Source organism: Leptidea sinapis, chromosome 9 (genome assembly GCF_905404315.1).
Source record: "Leptidea sinapis chromosome 9, ilLepSina1.1, whole genome shotgun sequence".
Taxonomy (NCBI): domain Eukaryota; kingdom Metazoa; phylum Arthropoda; class Insecta; order Lepidoptera; family Pieridae; genus Leptidea; species Leptidea sinapis.
Genome location: NC_066273.1, coordinates 10,476,083 through 10,491,675, shown reverse-complemented (window position 1 = coordinate 10,491,675; position 15,593 = coordinate 10,476,083). Strand labels below are relative to the sequence as shown.

Here is a 15,593-nt window from a genome sequence, read left to right as displayed (position 1 = left end):
TTCAAGAATCCTGAGCGTCACTGCAATGCAATGGGCAGGGCGTTTCAATTACCATCAGCTGAACGTCCTGTACATCTCGTCCCTTAGTGTTATAAAATTACTCATCTTACCCTTGACAACATTTTCGGATTCACATACCCTTCAGTTGCAGCATTACAAAGTGCGGGTAAATTTTAACTTAATCAGAGCTTAATTAGCATACAAGGTCAGTAATGAGAGCACATTTCACATAAAAGTACTGGCCATGTGGATCCCACTTTTCTTTCATAACAATGGTTATCTTACACCCTTTTTACACTGCGAAGGCTTTGACGCGCATGCGCGGTTCATGGGTCGATATTTGTTGACGTCAAACGGAGTCCACAGTCAGTCAGTCGACGGACGCCAAGGTGATCATGTGGTTACTATGTATCACCGCAACTGTCATCGTAGCATCGGCGTCCTCCCGCGAAGTTTTCACCAACTCCTTTCTTGTTCGCTTCAAGAGGTCCCTCCGCCACGAAGAGGCGCACCAGATCGCGCTTGGCCATGGCTTCGACAATCTAGGACCGGTAAGACCACGTGATCATACGTAAACAAGCATTTACTTAGATATATTGAGTTAGGGCGGTAAAACGGTAAATATCCATCATAGCCTACGTATGTATTTAAGCTTCGTAAATTTTATAACGTACTTGCTTTCTGTGTTAAATTTTATGTTTCAATTCAGATAAACTTCGACAGTTTTTGATTGATACAGTCAAGTACAGATTTATTACGTTTATTGACAGAAAATCAATGCCTTTCTATTTGCATTGATGTTGTATGTTCTATCGATAGTTTTAATTATTTACCATTTATTGTCCCTTAAAAATAATTCTTTGAATTCGCGGACTCAGATACACTATTTATATTATAATTTCATTCGTGGTATTTTAATTTTGAATTAGGAACCAAACGTTGTTACTTGTAATACCCCTTTTTCCCTATAGGTGGTTTTTACAAATAACTTTTGCCTGTGCTATCTCTTTTACACCTGATTAATGCCTAGGTATAAACTCACTTTAAGTCGATGTCATGTAAATACAAACTATACAATATTCAGCCGAAAATCTCGGAATGAATTAAAATAAAAATATTTAGTATTTCGGCCCATCTGTGATTAGCAGACTCTTCCTCTCTCTGTGATCGTTCCCTCAAGACTAAGGTCATGTTCATCGTCGGTTGAAGATGAAGGTGATCAGCAAAAAAACTGGATAATAATCCAAACATGGTTTAGATAATTCTAATAAAGATAAAAAAATATATCAGATTTTTTTTGGGTACTCCATGCTTTTAGTAGAAATATTCCTTTAAATTTAAATCCATATAATATTATCCAAAAACTTGTCTTACTATAAGTATATATTTTAAATATTATATTTTTTAATTATTTATTTATCGCGTGCACCAATTGTGAGCATGTCGGTGACGCGAATCCATAAAATTTTGTCCTCCGAAAAAGTGCTCAAAACGACTAAAGAAGCTTTCACTTCAAAAAGATAATTTGTTATGTTTTTAAAGTGGTAACCCTCACTTCTGGGATTATACACAAATAAAATCTGAAAACAGCCACAACCTGAGAGTTGTTTGTTCATACAAGATTTTATGACGATACGTCACTCGAACGGTTAGCTTGGTTGGGAGAGCACTCGCACGGAACGCGAGAGGTCGTGGGTTCGAGTCTCGCATCGTTTCAAAAAGATTTTAAATTTTGAAATGAAATTTTGTATATATATGCATTTGTGGTCGCTAACTATGGGAGAACCCTATGAGAAAGATCATGGTCGCTCAGAGGACAATGGAGAGGGCTTGTTCGGAGTTTTCGGAATCAGAAATGAGGAGATCCGTAGGAGAACCAAAGTTACCGACAAAGTCCAAATGATTGCGAAACTGGTTGGCAGTGAGCAGGGCACATAGTTCGACGGACAGATGGCCGTTGGGGCAGTAAAGTCCTCGAATGGCGACCAAGTACCGGAAGACGTAGTGTTGGTAGGCCCCCCACAAGATGGACCGATTATCTGGTCAAGATCGACCGAATACCTTGGATGAGGGCAGCGCAGGACCGATCCTCGCAAATCTGGAAATCTTTGGGGAAGTCAGTCAGAAGCCAGCAGTCTTCCAGCTGATGATGAAAATGATGCATTTGGTTAGCTGAAGGGACGCGGACCGAATACCAGATACATGTATATACATAAACTTGACAACATATTGAGTAATAATCTTGTGTTAATGCCTCTTTATTGGACAGGGTGTGATAAGAAGAACAATCATGGCTGATAACAAGTATTAAACTTTATTTTTATAACGTATCACATTGATACTTTTATGTTTCAATATTAATTTTCAATCTGATTGTTTTTCATTTTAACCTAAATTACAATTGCATTTTTATCTTTGTATGCATTTTAAGTTCTGATAAATATTCTACTATTGTTTTATTAATTATTAATTGATTGTATATTTTATTAAGAAGAACGCAAAAAAAGAATGCTAGGAGAGTTCTTGCGCCGCTTCTTAGCGTTAGTAATGACATCAAAAAGAATTCTAAAGGGATCAATTTTGAGAAAATAAATGCCCTTTAATCTTAATGATAGAGTTAAGTATATGCTATCTTAGTCTTCTTAGACGGATGTGGATATTGGCTTATGGCCTAGATGACCGATCTCTGCTTGGTTTGACAACTCGGAAAATATGTTTACTAAGATATATGACTAGTAGCTGTGTAGTAAGTGTGTGTGGTATTGCACCAGGATAGCATGAGCCCATCTACTCCCGATACGAAGAACGAAGAAAGAGGCAGCAGCATCCTTCCAAGTGAGCACCACCATCATCTGCGATCGCCATCCACCTGTAATTATGGGAAAACCAGAAAAAAACATGACAGACATGTTAGACCCCGACCCCCAGTCCCCGGCGGGCCCACTCATGGTGGCCCGGTAGCAGCCACATAAGCGACGGGGCTGGTAGTGCTAAGAACCCTTGACATCACTATGCAATGTTGGTAGGGGAGCCTACCAAGATTGTATACAAGATGGACCGTGGACGTTTTCCGGCTGACATGATGATGTCTAGTAGAATAGGATGGGCGATGGGGTTGACGTATTCTTAAGCGGAGACCGCTACTGGGAAAACAGAGTTGCAGCAGCTGGATGAGAACAGCTTCAGTTGCGACTACTGGGAAGGGTCTTTCTCCAGCAGTGGACTAATACAGGCTGAAAATAAAAGGAGGAGGATATAATGATAAGAAGGAGTACATCGGATTATAGCCCCCGAAAATCCACGTGTTAAATTTTCATTCACATCGTTGCGGCTGATTCAGAGAAACGCAAAATATAGATACAAAAATATAACATACATACTAGAATTGCTCGTTCGAATAAGATACGATATCCTGATTTGATTGAACCTTTTTAAGATAATAAGGGATGGAACGAGCAAGATGTTCAGCTAATGGTAATTAATACGCCCTGCCCATTACAATGGAGTGCCGCTCAGGATTCTTGAAAAACCCCAAAAATTCTGAGAAGCGCTACAATTGTGCTCGACACCTTGTGACATAAGATGCTGTCTCGTTTGACCAATAATTTCACTAGCTACGGCGCTCTTCAGACTGAAACACAGTAATATTTACACACTACTGCTTCACGGCAGAAATACCATTGTAGTACCAATAATCTAGCCGACATCCTGTGCAAAAGGAGCCTCCCACTGGTAAACCGCTAACTACAGTGACAACACTCGTTCGCTATCAAATGCTGATTAAAGAACTTACAAAATAAATATTATAAAAGAGTTACACAGACAAAAAATATTTTTGCAAATTGTTCTTTCATTTCAAGGTGATTATGTTATATATTACCGCTGATATTACTACCATCTTTGTGCTGCAGAAGAAGGCTACTCGCGCTATTTAAAACCTAGGTTCTAAGGAATAATTAAGAGCAAAATTTAAAGATATAAAAATCTTGAGTGTTGCCTCTTAATATATTCTTGATAATGTTATGTATGTAAATAGGCACATAAGTGAATTTGCTAGAAACTGTCATTACCATAATGTTAACACAGGGAACAAACATTAACTTATAATGCCTACTACTCGGCTAAGTCTTTTGTGGGGCGTTGTGTTTTAACAACAAGATCTAACATAAAGTTCAAAACTAATGTATTCAAAAGAATTGTAAAATAACGTTTGTGTGGTAAAGGTTACTATAACATAAATTACTTTCTTAACGATACCACTGATTGGGAATAGAGCGACCACCCACAGACTAATAATTAATAAATTTTATGATATATATGATGATTTGATATTACATTGTAACCATTTTTTTTATAAAAAAAGAAGCCCGCTGAGTTTGTTGCTCCCGTTCTTCTCAGGTCTGAGGCATACCTTTTGGAATGGGTGGTAGTTTTTGACTTTCAATAAGTGATTCTATATCCTATTTTGAATAAAAATATTTGAATTTGAATTACTTAATATATAGTTTAAACAAATCACAGTCATTTGAGTCAGTAAAATAAAATTTAAGCATGAATTTGCGCAACACTTTTCAGTGACATCATCGATTTTTCTGATGAGATACAATCTTTCCCAACTGACACTTCAGGTGTCATGCACCGGCTGTTAGAGTACGTTGACCCAACCCACATCACTCCACAATGTCATGGCATATTGTTCGTTATCTGAACTCATCGATATTGTGATATGAGTACGTGGAGTTCGCTCATTAGGGTTCCGTACATCGTAGCTTTTTTGCAGAGAAACCTTCTTTAAGCGCACTTTATTTTGTAGCTATTGAATGACACTAACCCGTCACGATCATTTTAAAAAACAACCGACTTCAAAAACACTATTCCAAAACAATAGATATAATGTGCACTAAAAAGTATAAAAATAATTGCGTAGTTTTATACAATCTAATTAATTAATCTAATCTAGTTACGATTGTTGTATTTCGCCCCGCTCTCGCCTCTCGCCTCAAGCATATCCCACCTATAATACACCGACTCTACACGGGAACTACCAGCTTTCAAATAAAAAAAGAATTATCAGTATCGGTTCATCCAGTCGAAAGTTTGAGGTAACAAACATAAAAAAAAACATGCCGACGAATTGAGAACCTTCTCCTTTTTTGAAGTCGGTTTAAAAGTGTTTTATTTAAATGTTACACACTCGCGTTAATCAAAGAAAATACTAAGTCGCTACTGATTAAAGTGTTCTTTCAACTAAAGTGATTATTATGTAATATAACATTACTAACACAGCAATAAATATCTGTAGTTATATAAATGTAAAATATCTATACCCATGCTTTAAATCTTCTATTAAAGAATCTAAACAGTTAGCTTACTGCTAACATTAAAAAAGCCAGTCCTAGTAACCATTACATCATCCAAACGAGTGTTGTAATCTTGTACTGAATTTCATTACAACACTCGTTTGGATGATGTAATGGTTATTAGAACATTGGGTATTACAACAATGGTATGATAATTAGGTATTAAAACCATTCGTGGTTAAATACCCTTTAGTACACAATAGTTACATAAATAACTATATTAATTCGTATATCTTATGGCGCTCCATGACGTTGATAGAGCTTGTTAACATATTGCTGACGAATACATATGAACCTACACGTTAAAGTCCAATAATTTCTTTGTACGAGTTGTATTAAACTTAGATTAAGGTTTGGTCTCCGCTGCGCTCCAACTAGATACCGCAGGCGTGGTCGCAAAGTCAGCAACTTTTAGTACAATGTGTGACGTTGACGTGCCACATGTTTTGTTAAACTTTGCTAATAATTGATGAGAAAGACACTGGCATTAAATATCATCAGTATTTTGTATTTTATTAATTTCAATGTAAAACAACACAAAACGTATGTTACAACATTTGAAAGATGCCATTGAGTGTAAATATGCCTCGCACATAAGCATCTAATAGTTGCCGTAATAAAAAAGCTATTCTTAGGTAGTGCGGTATCTATTTAGAACGCAGCGGAGACCAATCCTTAATCTATTAAACCTGTATTGAATTAGTTCCACCATACATATATATATTATTCAAGTTTAATTAACAGCATAGCACGTCGTACGGCAGAAGTGAAAACACGATTAAAACTTTGTGTGATAGCAGCGACATGCGAGCTTCGCTATTTGAACTTATATTGTGAATGCTTCAACGAGCACCTAACCCAGATTGAATGAATGAATGAATAAGCTTTTATTGTTATATTATTTTTCTATAATTTTATGATCTTCCATTTTGTTAACTGATTGTTTGTTACTAAGTGTAAATTTAAATATTAAGTGTACTTAGTGAAACTGTTTAAGAAGATATCCTTATGTCCTTATTTATATTTTCACTATATGTATTTTATGCTTAAAGATGTATATGTATTTGTTTCCAAATAAATATAGCAAATCAATTTAAATAATGAGACATTTCTATAGTACTACTACACAACACATTGAATAGTTTTTTATGTCTTGAAAATGACTAATAAATTTCGTTCCTTGATCCCGTTGGGAATAAAAATGCTGCACCATTCGCGTCGCCAACATAGAACTTTCAGCATCCAAACCTATACTCTATATAAGTATATATATATATATATATATATATATATATATATATATAATTATATAATGAAAATGGTATTTGAGGCTCAAACACGCCTAAACCACTGATCGTATCGACATTAAACTATCACCATTTGATGCGAAATTTGTCCTAGATGGTTTATGGCTATTATTTTTAGATTCCAACGTTTCTTCATTAATTTATTTCCTTTTAAAATTCGCCCAGCGATGCGGCTAGTTGTTTTATATAATAATTATGTCATATATAAGCTAATCAGGTCATTCGGAGTTAAAGTGTGCGATAGATTAGTTATGTAAGCTAACAGAGATATGTTGATACTGAAAACCCTCATTAGTTAAATAACATACCGTTTGTTATACCACAGAGTAGAGATAATTACTTACGTATTGTTATACTAATGACACCGACGAGTTTCATTACTTTACCAAAATGTAAGGATACAATAGTATCTTATTTTTTTGGGAAACATACAGTCTTAAACAAATATGACACTAAATATATGAAAACAGATAGACCTACAGTTCCACATTTTGTAACAGAAATTAAAAATGGTGTAGTGCTCGAAAAAGCTAGCAACTAAAATACTTATATTAGACCGATTTACATATACCGAAAAAAGAACATAACAAGTTTACGTAATTTGCCGATACAATCGATTAACTTGTGAAGGGTTCCACATACTATTACACGAATGGATGTAAATTGTTTTATGTATATAAAATTTATAATGCGCCTGCATAATGCAAAGAATAATGATAATAAACATTATAATCATTTGCCGTAATGAATTGGTTATCTATATAGGATTTACAATAGTTATTTATGCAACTGTTGTGTAATAAGGGATATTTAAACACGAATGTGTGTTAATCACACAAGGTGAAGCCGAGTGTGATAATAGTATCACATTAGTGTTTTAATACCTAATTATTAACAGCTGCATACAAGATTTTATCTACACCCATAATATAAATCCTCTATAAAAGATTCTGAAACAGTTAGCTTACTGCTAACATTAAAAAAGCTAGCTTATGAAACAATATGAAAACGGATGATATAATGTTGTACTGAATTTCATTACAACACTCGTTTGGATGATGTAATGGTTATTAGGACATTGGGTGTTTGAATGTTGGCAATAAGTTGTTTTAGAATCTTTAATAGAGGGTTTAACGCATGGGCGTAGATAAAATATATTAAATAGGTGTTGTGTTGTTGATTTAAAATAATTGTGGGATTATTCTAGTTGCAGTAGAACTAACTGTATGTGCAGTGTGCTGTCTTGGTGGGGTTGCAACAACATATATCTTTTAACAATTCTACAATTCAACACTAAATTTCGTCACATATTTTTTTATAATTTTCTGGGATCATGTTGTAAAATCATATACATCGCCCCCCCCCCCCCCCAAAAGGCTTAGTAACTCGGTTTAACCGAATAGTAGACATAACAAGTGCGTGCTTGTTCCTGTTGTCAACATTATGATTCACAAGTAAATTTGAAAACAAAATTTTATGAACGATGCAGGACTCAAATCCATGACATCTCGCGTTCCGTGCGAGTGCTCTCCCAACTGAGCTAACCGCTCGAGTGACGTATCGTCATAAAATCTTGTATGCTTTGTTCAACTCTCAAGTTGTGGCTTCGTCTACAGGATCTACTTTTCAGTTGATATCCTGCTTAACCCCAATGTTTGCATATTAGGAAATTGACTTGAGATGTCGCTCTTGCAAATCTTAACAATTTGTTATCTTTTTAAAGTGATAACCCTCACTTATGAGTGAGTACACTCAGTTGGGAGAGCACTCGCACGGAAGGCGAGAGGTCGTGGGTTCGACTCCCGAATCGTTCATAAAATTTTGTTTTCAAATTTTATTTGTGTATTAAGTGAGGGTATCACTTTAAAAACATTTTGATTGTCATAGCTTCTAGAAAATTCGCTCACGTGCCTATGAAAGTATAAACTTACATAACATTATCAAGAACAAAAACAAAATAAAACACAAATAAACACATATTAGTATTTCTCTCTATTTCTCTCGTAACAAAATAATGCCTTGCATGTATTTATTTGTTGAAGTCGACAACCATCGAGAAAATATGCAAATGGCGGTACCCTTTTCAACGCAAGACGAAACCCTTGAAATAAGTTAGATATATTTATATTCGTTTCGCGACGCTGTAATTCTGTTTAAAGTTTGAAGAGTATCAGCGTATATTTAATACATATATTTACCAGAGGGAGGCCTTTGCGGATGCTGGCTGGATGATGGGTACCACAATGGCGTCTATTCCTGACGTGAAGCAGTAATGTGTAAACATTACTGTGTTCCGATCTGAACGGCGTCGTAGCTAGTGAAATAACTGGGCAAATGAGACTTAACATCTTGTGTCACAAGGTGACGAGCGCAATTGTAGTGCCGCTCAGAATTTTTGGGGATTTTTAATAATCTTGAGTGGCACTGCATTGTAATGGGCGGGGCGTATCAATTACAAATAGCAGCTGAACGTCCTGATCGTCTCGTCTCATATTTTCATAAAAATAATACCTTATACAAATTTGATTTGATAATAATTATTAATAGTTGATAATTTTTTTAATATAATATTTATGAAAGATGCGGGACATAAATCATACATTTTGGTAAAAAATTTAATTAGTATAATAATTAATCCCAGATGTGAGGGTTATCACTTTAAAAATAACAGATCGTTTAGAACATACGTTAATTAGAAACCCATTGAGTGAAAACTCCGTGGGCATTTTATACTGCCTGATTTGTGAATAATTTTAACCCACGCGATTGTTATGTGGGTTAAGTAAAACATTATTACAAAAATAACTAAGACTATATGTAGAAATATAAAAATACACTGCCAAGTTTGTCATCAACACGTTGTATATCTTAAAATAGTCGCCTTACGCATTTACTTTGTCTAGACACAGAATATGTCGTCTTGATTAGAAACCCATTGAGATGAAATTCCGTGGGTAGTGTTTATACTCTATGGTGAACGCCTACTTATGACGTCTTTATGAATATTCAGATGTTTACTAAAGCTAAAACTTCACTACACGATCTTTAATGAATATTTAATAGCGACCTCTTTCGCAACTATTTCTTAAGAAGGTGACCATTGTACGTACTAAAATGTCTACGACCTATTTGTGTTAAACGAAGTTCTCATATTTTTTGACATACAGTGATTTTCAATCCTGTTTTGAAGAAAAAAATTGAATTTCGTTACCCTTAAGTTGTCTAAATCATTAAATCAACCACTGCCACTATAACAGTATTATAATCCAATATATTGTTGTACTAAATTTCATAGTTCGTAGCTTGGTATTTTTTTTAAAAGTCCTGTCAAGGCTAAGGTCCACACATCAAACAGCCAATTACTCTTTGTAACCATGTCTCAATAAGTAGATAATTCGGCGTCGTGATGAAAAATCTACTTTTAAACATCGCACACATTTTCTTTTGGGACTCAGATACACATTTTTGAAATGATTTGTAAGTAAAGCAAGTCATTATTTCCTTTCAAAGCGCAAAGTAAATAATCTGAAAACACCGTTAGAGCAGTAAACATATATCTGTGCTGTTGGTATGAAATTATTTGAATTTAGAATGTTGAAATTCATACGGATTCTCTTAGCAGTTGGGTTTGTAAATAGGCGTTTGGTAATGAATACTGATCAATACCTACAAAATAAAGCGCGCCTATTGAAGTCATCACTTCAATTGACTTCAACAAGGTACTTTATAACAATACTATCGGATACCGCTTAATATGTGGACGGGAAATATTCAACTTGTGCGTACAAGATACAGTGGGAGGCTCTTTTGCACAGTATAACAGCTAGATTATGGGTACCACAACGGCGCCTATTTCTGCCGTGAAGCAGTAATTTTAAAAGCATTACTGTGTTTCGGTCTGAAGGGCGCTGTAGCTAGTGAAATTACTGGGCAAATGAGACTTATCATCTTATGTCTCAAGGTGACGAGCGCAGTCGTAGTGCCGCTCAGAATTTTCGGGGTTTTTAAGAATCCTGAGCGGCACTGCATTGTAATGGGCAGGGCGTATCAATTATCATCAGCTGAACTGGCCTGCTCGTCTCACTAGCTACAGCGCCCTTCAGATCGAAACACAGTAATGTTTAAACATTAATGCTTCACGGCAAAAATAGTCGCCGTTGTGGTACCCATAATCTAGCCCATTGTTAAAAACTGTCCAAATAACAGCATATCCAAACTTATAAAGGATGAGCTTCATAATAGCGTATACATACTTTGAACATTACTACCACGAAATAAGGTGTTAATTTGAATGAATGTGTTAATGTTATCTGTTTAAGTTAATGTATATGTATACGAGTATAAAACGCCGCGGGGACATTTTGACGATCTTTTAGTTGGCGATTGTGAGGCTTCTTGTTAATAGTATTTCAATGGCCAGTGTTACCAAACCATGGCGTTACGTAATAAATAAAACATCTCGCAACAAACGGTCCCTAGAAGAATGGCCAACGGTTGTCGGCAGAAATTTGTTTTTGTAGGTCTTCATTATGTTGCGGTATGGGGTAAAATGTCGTTGATAACATGTGCCTCGCCCGTTACGTAACAATGTGTTTTAATTTTCCAATTGAATTGACGACCTCTTTTGCCCAGTGGTTAGTGACTCCGCCTGCTAGGGACAGTGCAAACATTTATATGATTAATATGGATGTTTGTTACCGAGTCATTGTTGTTTATGTATGTATGTGTAAGCAAGTATATCGTATTAAATATATCGTTGTCTTGCACCCATAATACACGGTATGCCTAGTTTGTGGCAAGTGTGTCAATATTTTACTAGCACTGCTCGAATTGTCAGGGACCTTGTGCTCTGTGAACGGCTGGATCACTCGGCGTTGCGTATCACGTGGAGTGTTCCGAAGAGCTGTTTCAACTGATTCCTGCCGCCGAATTCCAGTTTCTTACGACACGCCACAAATTAGGATATCATCCCCACCATCTGGATGTGACCTTGTGCGGTGTTTCCAGAACGATACGACATGGGTACCATCAAAACAAGCGCGTTTAAAAGGCCGGCAAAGCTCTTAAAATACCTCTGGTGTTGCAGGAGTATGTGGGCGGCGGTGATCACTTAACATCAGGTGACCCGTACGATCATTGATTATCTCTTCCATAAAAAAAAATATTATATCAATAATTTGTAATTCTCATGTGTAGGTACACTTATTTGACGCTTTTTTAAGTCGGCAGACCTCTTGTGGTTCCTGTAGTGTGGTTAGAGGAGAGTATAATATATAGGTCGCGGTGATTACATTACATTAGGGGACCCGTATGTAACCTCGATTGTATCCCTCTTTCATAAAATAAAGAAAACGCCATTCTTCGTGTTAACGCTCTCCGTCGATATTTGCCATAATGCCCCTTTTTTATGGAAATACTCATAAATTACTCATTCCCGGTTCCTGTAATAAACGTAGCGTCATATAAAGACTACGAACGATATTCGGCCTTCTGCGTACCACTTGTTTTCGGCGTTTCACACCATATTTTATACTAGCTGATAGACGTTGTTCTGTACATAAAATAAATATAATACTATTTTTTTTATGAACTTGTCAATAATATTTCATAACATCAAGAATTATTTCGTAAAATATTCTCCTTGTTGTTACAACGAAATTGTTTCACAGCTGAACTGTCAAACCATGCGTCAATAAATTCGCCCATAGAAAATAAAATATTGGAAATAAAAATAACCATGGGTCCCAAATCGTAATAAAACCTATCCTATCTCTCAAGTTGGACTAAACTGAACTCCATGAAGTAATCCCCATTAAAATCCGTTCATTAGTTTAGGAGTTCACTGGAAACAAACATCAATACACTGGATTTATATATGTTAAGATTTATCTGTCCTACTACCTACGATGTCAGTAATATTTGTCTCTTCAGCAATAAAGCGTACGCTGTATGCTGCAATTTTTTTTCAATGTATAGAATACGATGGAGCATCTGCAATCTGCACCTAAATAAATCTCGATTAACTTGTCCCGTGCACAGAATAAGCGCACGCAGTTTGTGCATCACGCTCCGACAAACTGAAAACAAACCACTTCTACTTCTAAATAGAGGTATTTTTATCATTTCTTATTCTTAATCTTACCTTTACTGCAGATTTAATTGCTAGCATTTTCTCTTTGGTTCCAAAGAGTTTGCACCTCATTCTCATTATTTTTTGAACGCCCCTCGTATAGATGACTATCGTCCCGCAAGTAATTAGCACTTATAACGTCATTTCTATTACCACCTTCTTGTTTCGATTCTATGGCACGTACTCTCGTGACCTATAAAAAGCATATGCCACTCTACCTACGAGCTCGGGGCAATCGGGCAAGATGCACATGTGATGAGGTGTGGTGAGATAACCGCATATGGACGAGGAGTCAGGAGATGCGTTGCCAGCCTATGCTCTGTTCTTGACAGCCACTCAAAGACAAATTAAAATAAATAAATATTATGACTGTTCATTGTCAGTACATTCATGAAAATTTAATAGACGTTCGCAAAAATCGTCACCTTTTTGCTCTAATTAGCGATTTTCATTTTTATTTATCATAACTTTAAGGGTAAATGTATACACTTTTGTAATAAAGTCCCAGCCAATGTTGAGGCATTATATATATAAATATATTTAAATGTTTTATTAAAAAATGGCTCTGTCGTAAATCCTACTACTCCACAGCTGAATATCTAAGTGATCGGACAGAAGATGATTATTTTATAGCAGTAACAATGACAGTACAATATTGTATATTTTAATAAAAAGAGCGCAAAAAAAAGAATGCGGGGAGGGTTTCTTGCGCTGCTTTTTCTCCCTCAGACCGTCACTTGTTTCCAAAGTGGTGGTAGTGTTAGAAATGATATGAAAAAATTGGTTGTCTGTAAAGTCGGTTTACTAACGATAGTTGAACGTGACAACGTCTTAAGAAAATACTGATGGAATGGTAGCATTTTTCAAAAGAAAATTTTAAATTGAAAAGTTTAATAGATTTGTATGTATATAGAGAAGGAGGTAATTGGAAATCACAATGAAATTGATCAAGTTAGACTTATTTGTACGCATAAATACAATTATGTCAATTTTTTTTTACAATTTAATAGTTTTTACAAGTATAAATGTGCGTTGAGCAATTGTTTTATTGTTTAAATTTCTACTCAATTGCTAAAATTTAAATTTTGATTTTATTATTTTAATAATATAATTAAATTTTTTCAATTAGTTACTTAATTATTTTTGCAAATTGAATTGTAATTTGTTATAAATAAGTAATAATTTTAAATAATTCATTATAAGAATAAACAATGATTAAATTATTGTTTATAAATCTTACATTTAAAATTTGGAAACATTAAAATTTTCGTAAATCTAGTTTTTAAAAAGCCCGCCTCAATGTGTTTGCTATAGGAGAAAATGTTCCCTTTTACGGATGGCTGGTCCAACCTGTCATTTCAGACACGTTGTTGTGATATGTGGAAGATTTAATATTTATGTTTTAATTTTTTTAAATCATAGCAACGCTCGAAAATTATTTCTATTGAATAGTAAAGCCATCGATTTAAGATATAAGAGTAGTTTAAACATGTATCAGTTATTAGTGAGTTCGAGTCCCGTATCATCCATAAATTTTGGGACGAATTAATTTTGTATAGTTACTAGTAAAATTACTATCTTCAAGCTTACTATAATCAAATAGAAGAGATAGTTATGTCTGTTTGTTGAGCTAACATTTATGTGTGATTAACGAAGTATGGTGTAGAAGCCACAAGGTTTATGCGTACGTGATCTGACAGCCAGAGCGGAGATTGATAATTCATTGCATCGACACGTACTTTGGTTCGCTCATTCGCTATTATTGGTTTGGTCCAGTTTACGCTAACCTTTCGATGATTGTAACTCTCGCACATAATACATTTTTGAGCAGCATATAGGTGGGAATTATTGCTACATTTTTTGAATTGAAAACTTTTTTTAGTATGGAAGAGCGTACACACTGTTTTTGTCACCCAGGTACCCATGCCTTATCGTCTTGGAAATACCGCACAAGGAAGATCATTCCATAGTTTTCTGTTTAAAATATCTTGAAATTATTTTCTGATTTTTTAACTTTTACTCAAAATCGTATTCACCTGCTAAATTAAATGCTATAATTAATATGATACTCGATCGAGCCTTACCCGTTAGTAGCTTATCATGGGCGGAGCAGCCATGTCAATTATCATTGTGACCAATTAAACCGACTTTCATAATTAAATGCGGCATATTTCCAAACGTAATGAAACACAGCAAGATCGCTCCTCTATTTAAGTAAGGAGATAAAGCTGTCCCCACCTATTTGAAGCCCATATCGCTACTACCAACCTTTAGCATAATATTCGAAAAAAATATGTTAATGTAACTAGTTAAATATTTTTACAATAATAACCTCATGCATAATAAACAATATCGTTTTACTCAAGGTCGTTTAACCACAGATGCTAATATAGAGTTAATAAGAAATATTTTGAATGCTTGGAAGGATTCATGTGATGCGTTAGGAGTGTTTTGTGATTTATCCAAAGCATTCGACTGCGTCCATCATGAAACTTTACTTAAAAAAAATTACCACTATTGGGTTAGAGATGTTTCTCTAGATTTAATAAAATCGTGACAATATACTGCCAGTAAATATACGAGAATCTCCTGTACGTTCATAAACATACTAGCCAATTTAAAAAGAATAGTGATGCACACAATGTCAATACTCGAAACAAACATAAAGTCGCAATTCCATCTACTAGGCTCCGTAAAATTGCTAAATCTTTTAAAGTGGACTGTGTTATATTTAAAAATAAACTCCCAAATGATATTAAAATATTACCAATTAAAAAACTTTAATGTGTCGTAAAA

General features: G+C 35.1%; 1 protein-coding gene across 1 annotated transcript in view; it reads left to right on the top strand.

Annotated features, from left to right (window-relative positions):
* The first annotated feature begins 381 nt into the window (after positions 1-381).
* Positions 382-15,593, top strand: part of LOC126966140 (neuroendocrine convertase 2) — an 86,484-nt gene continuing 71,272 nt past the window's right edge. Inside the window, exon 1 of the mRNA XM_050810079.1 lies at positions 382-551. Within this exon, the coding sequence (XP_050666036.1) occupies positions 396-551 (156 nt within the window). The 5' untranslated portion in view covers positions 382-395. The remainder of the gene's footprint in view (positions 552-15,593) is intronic.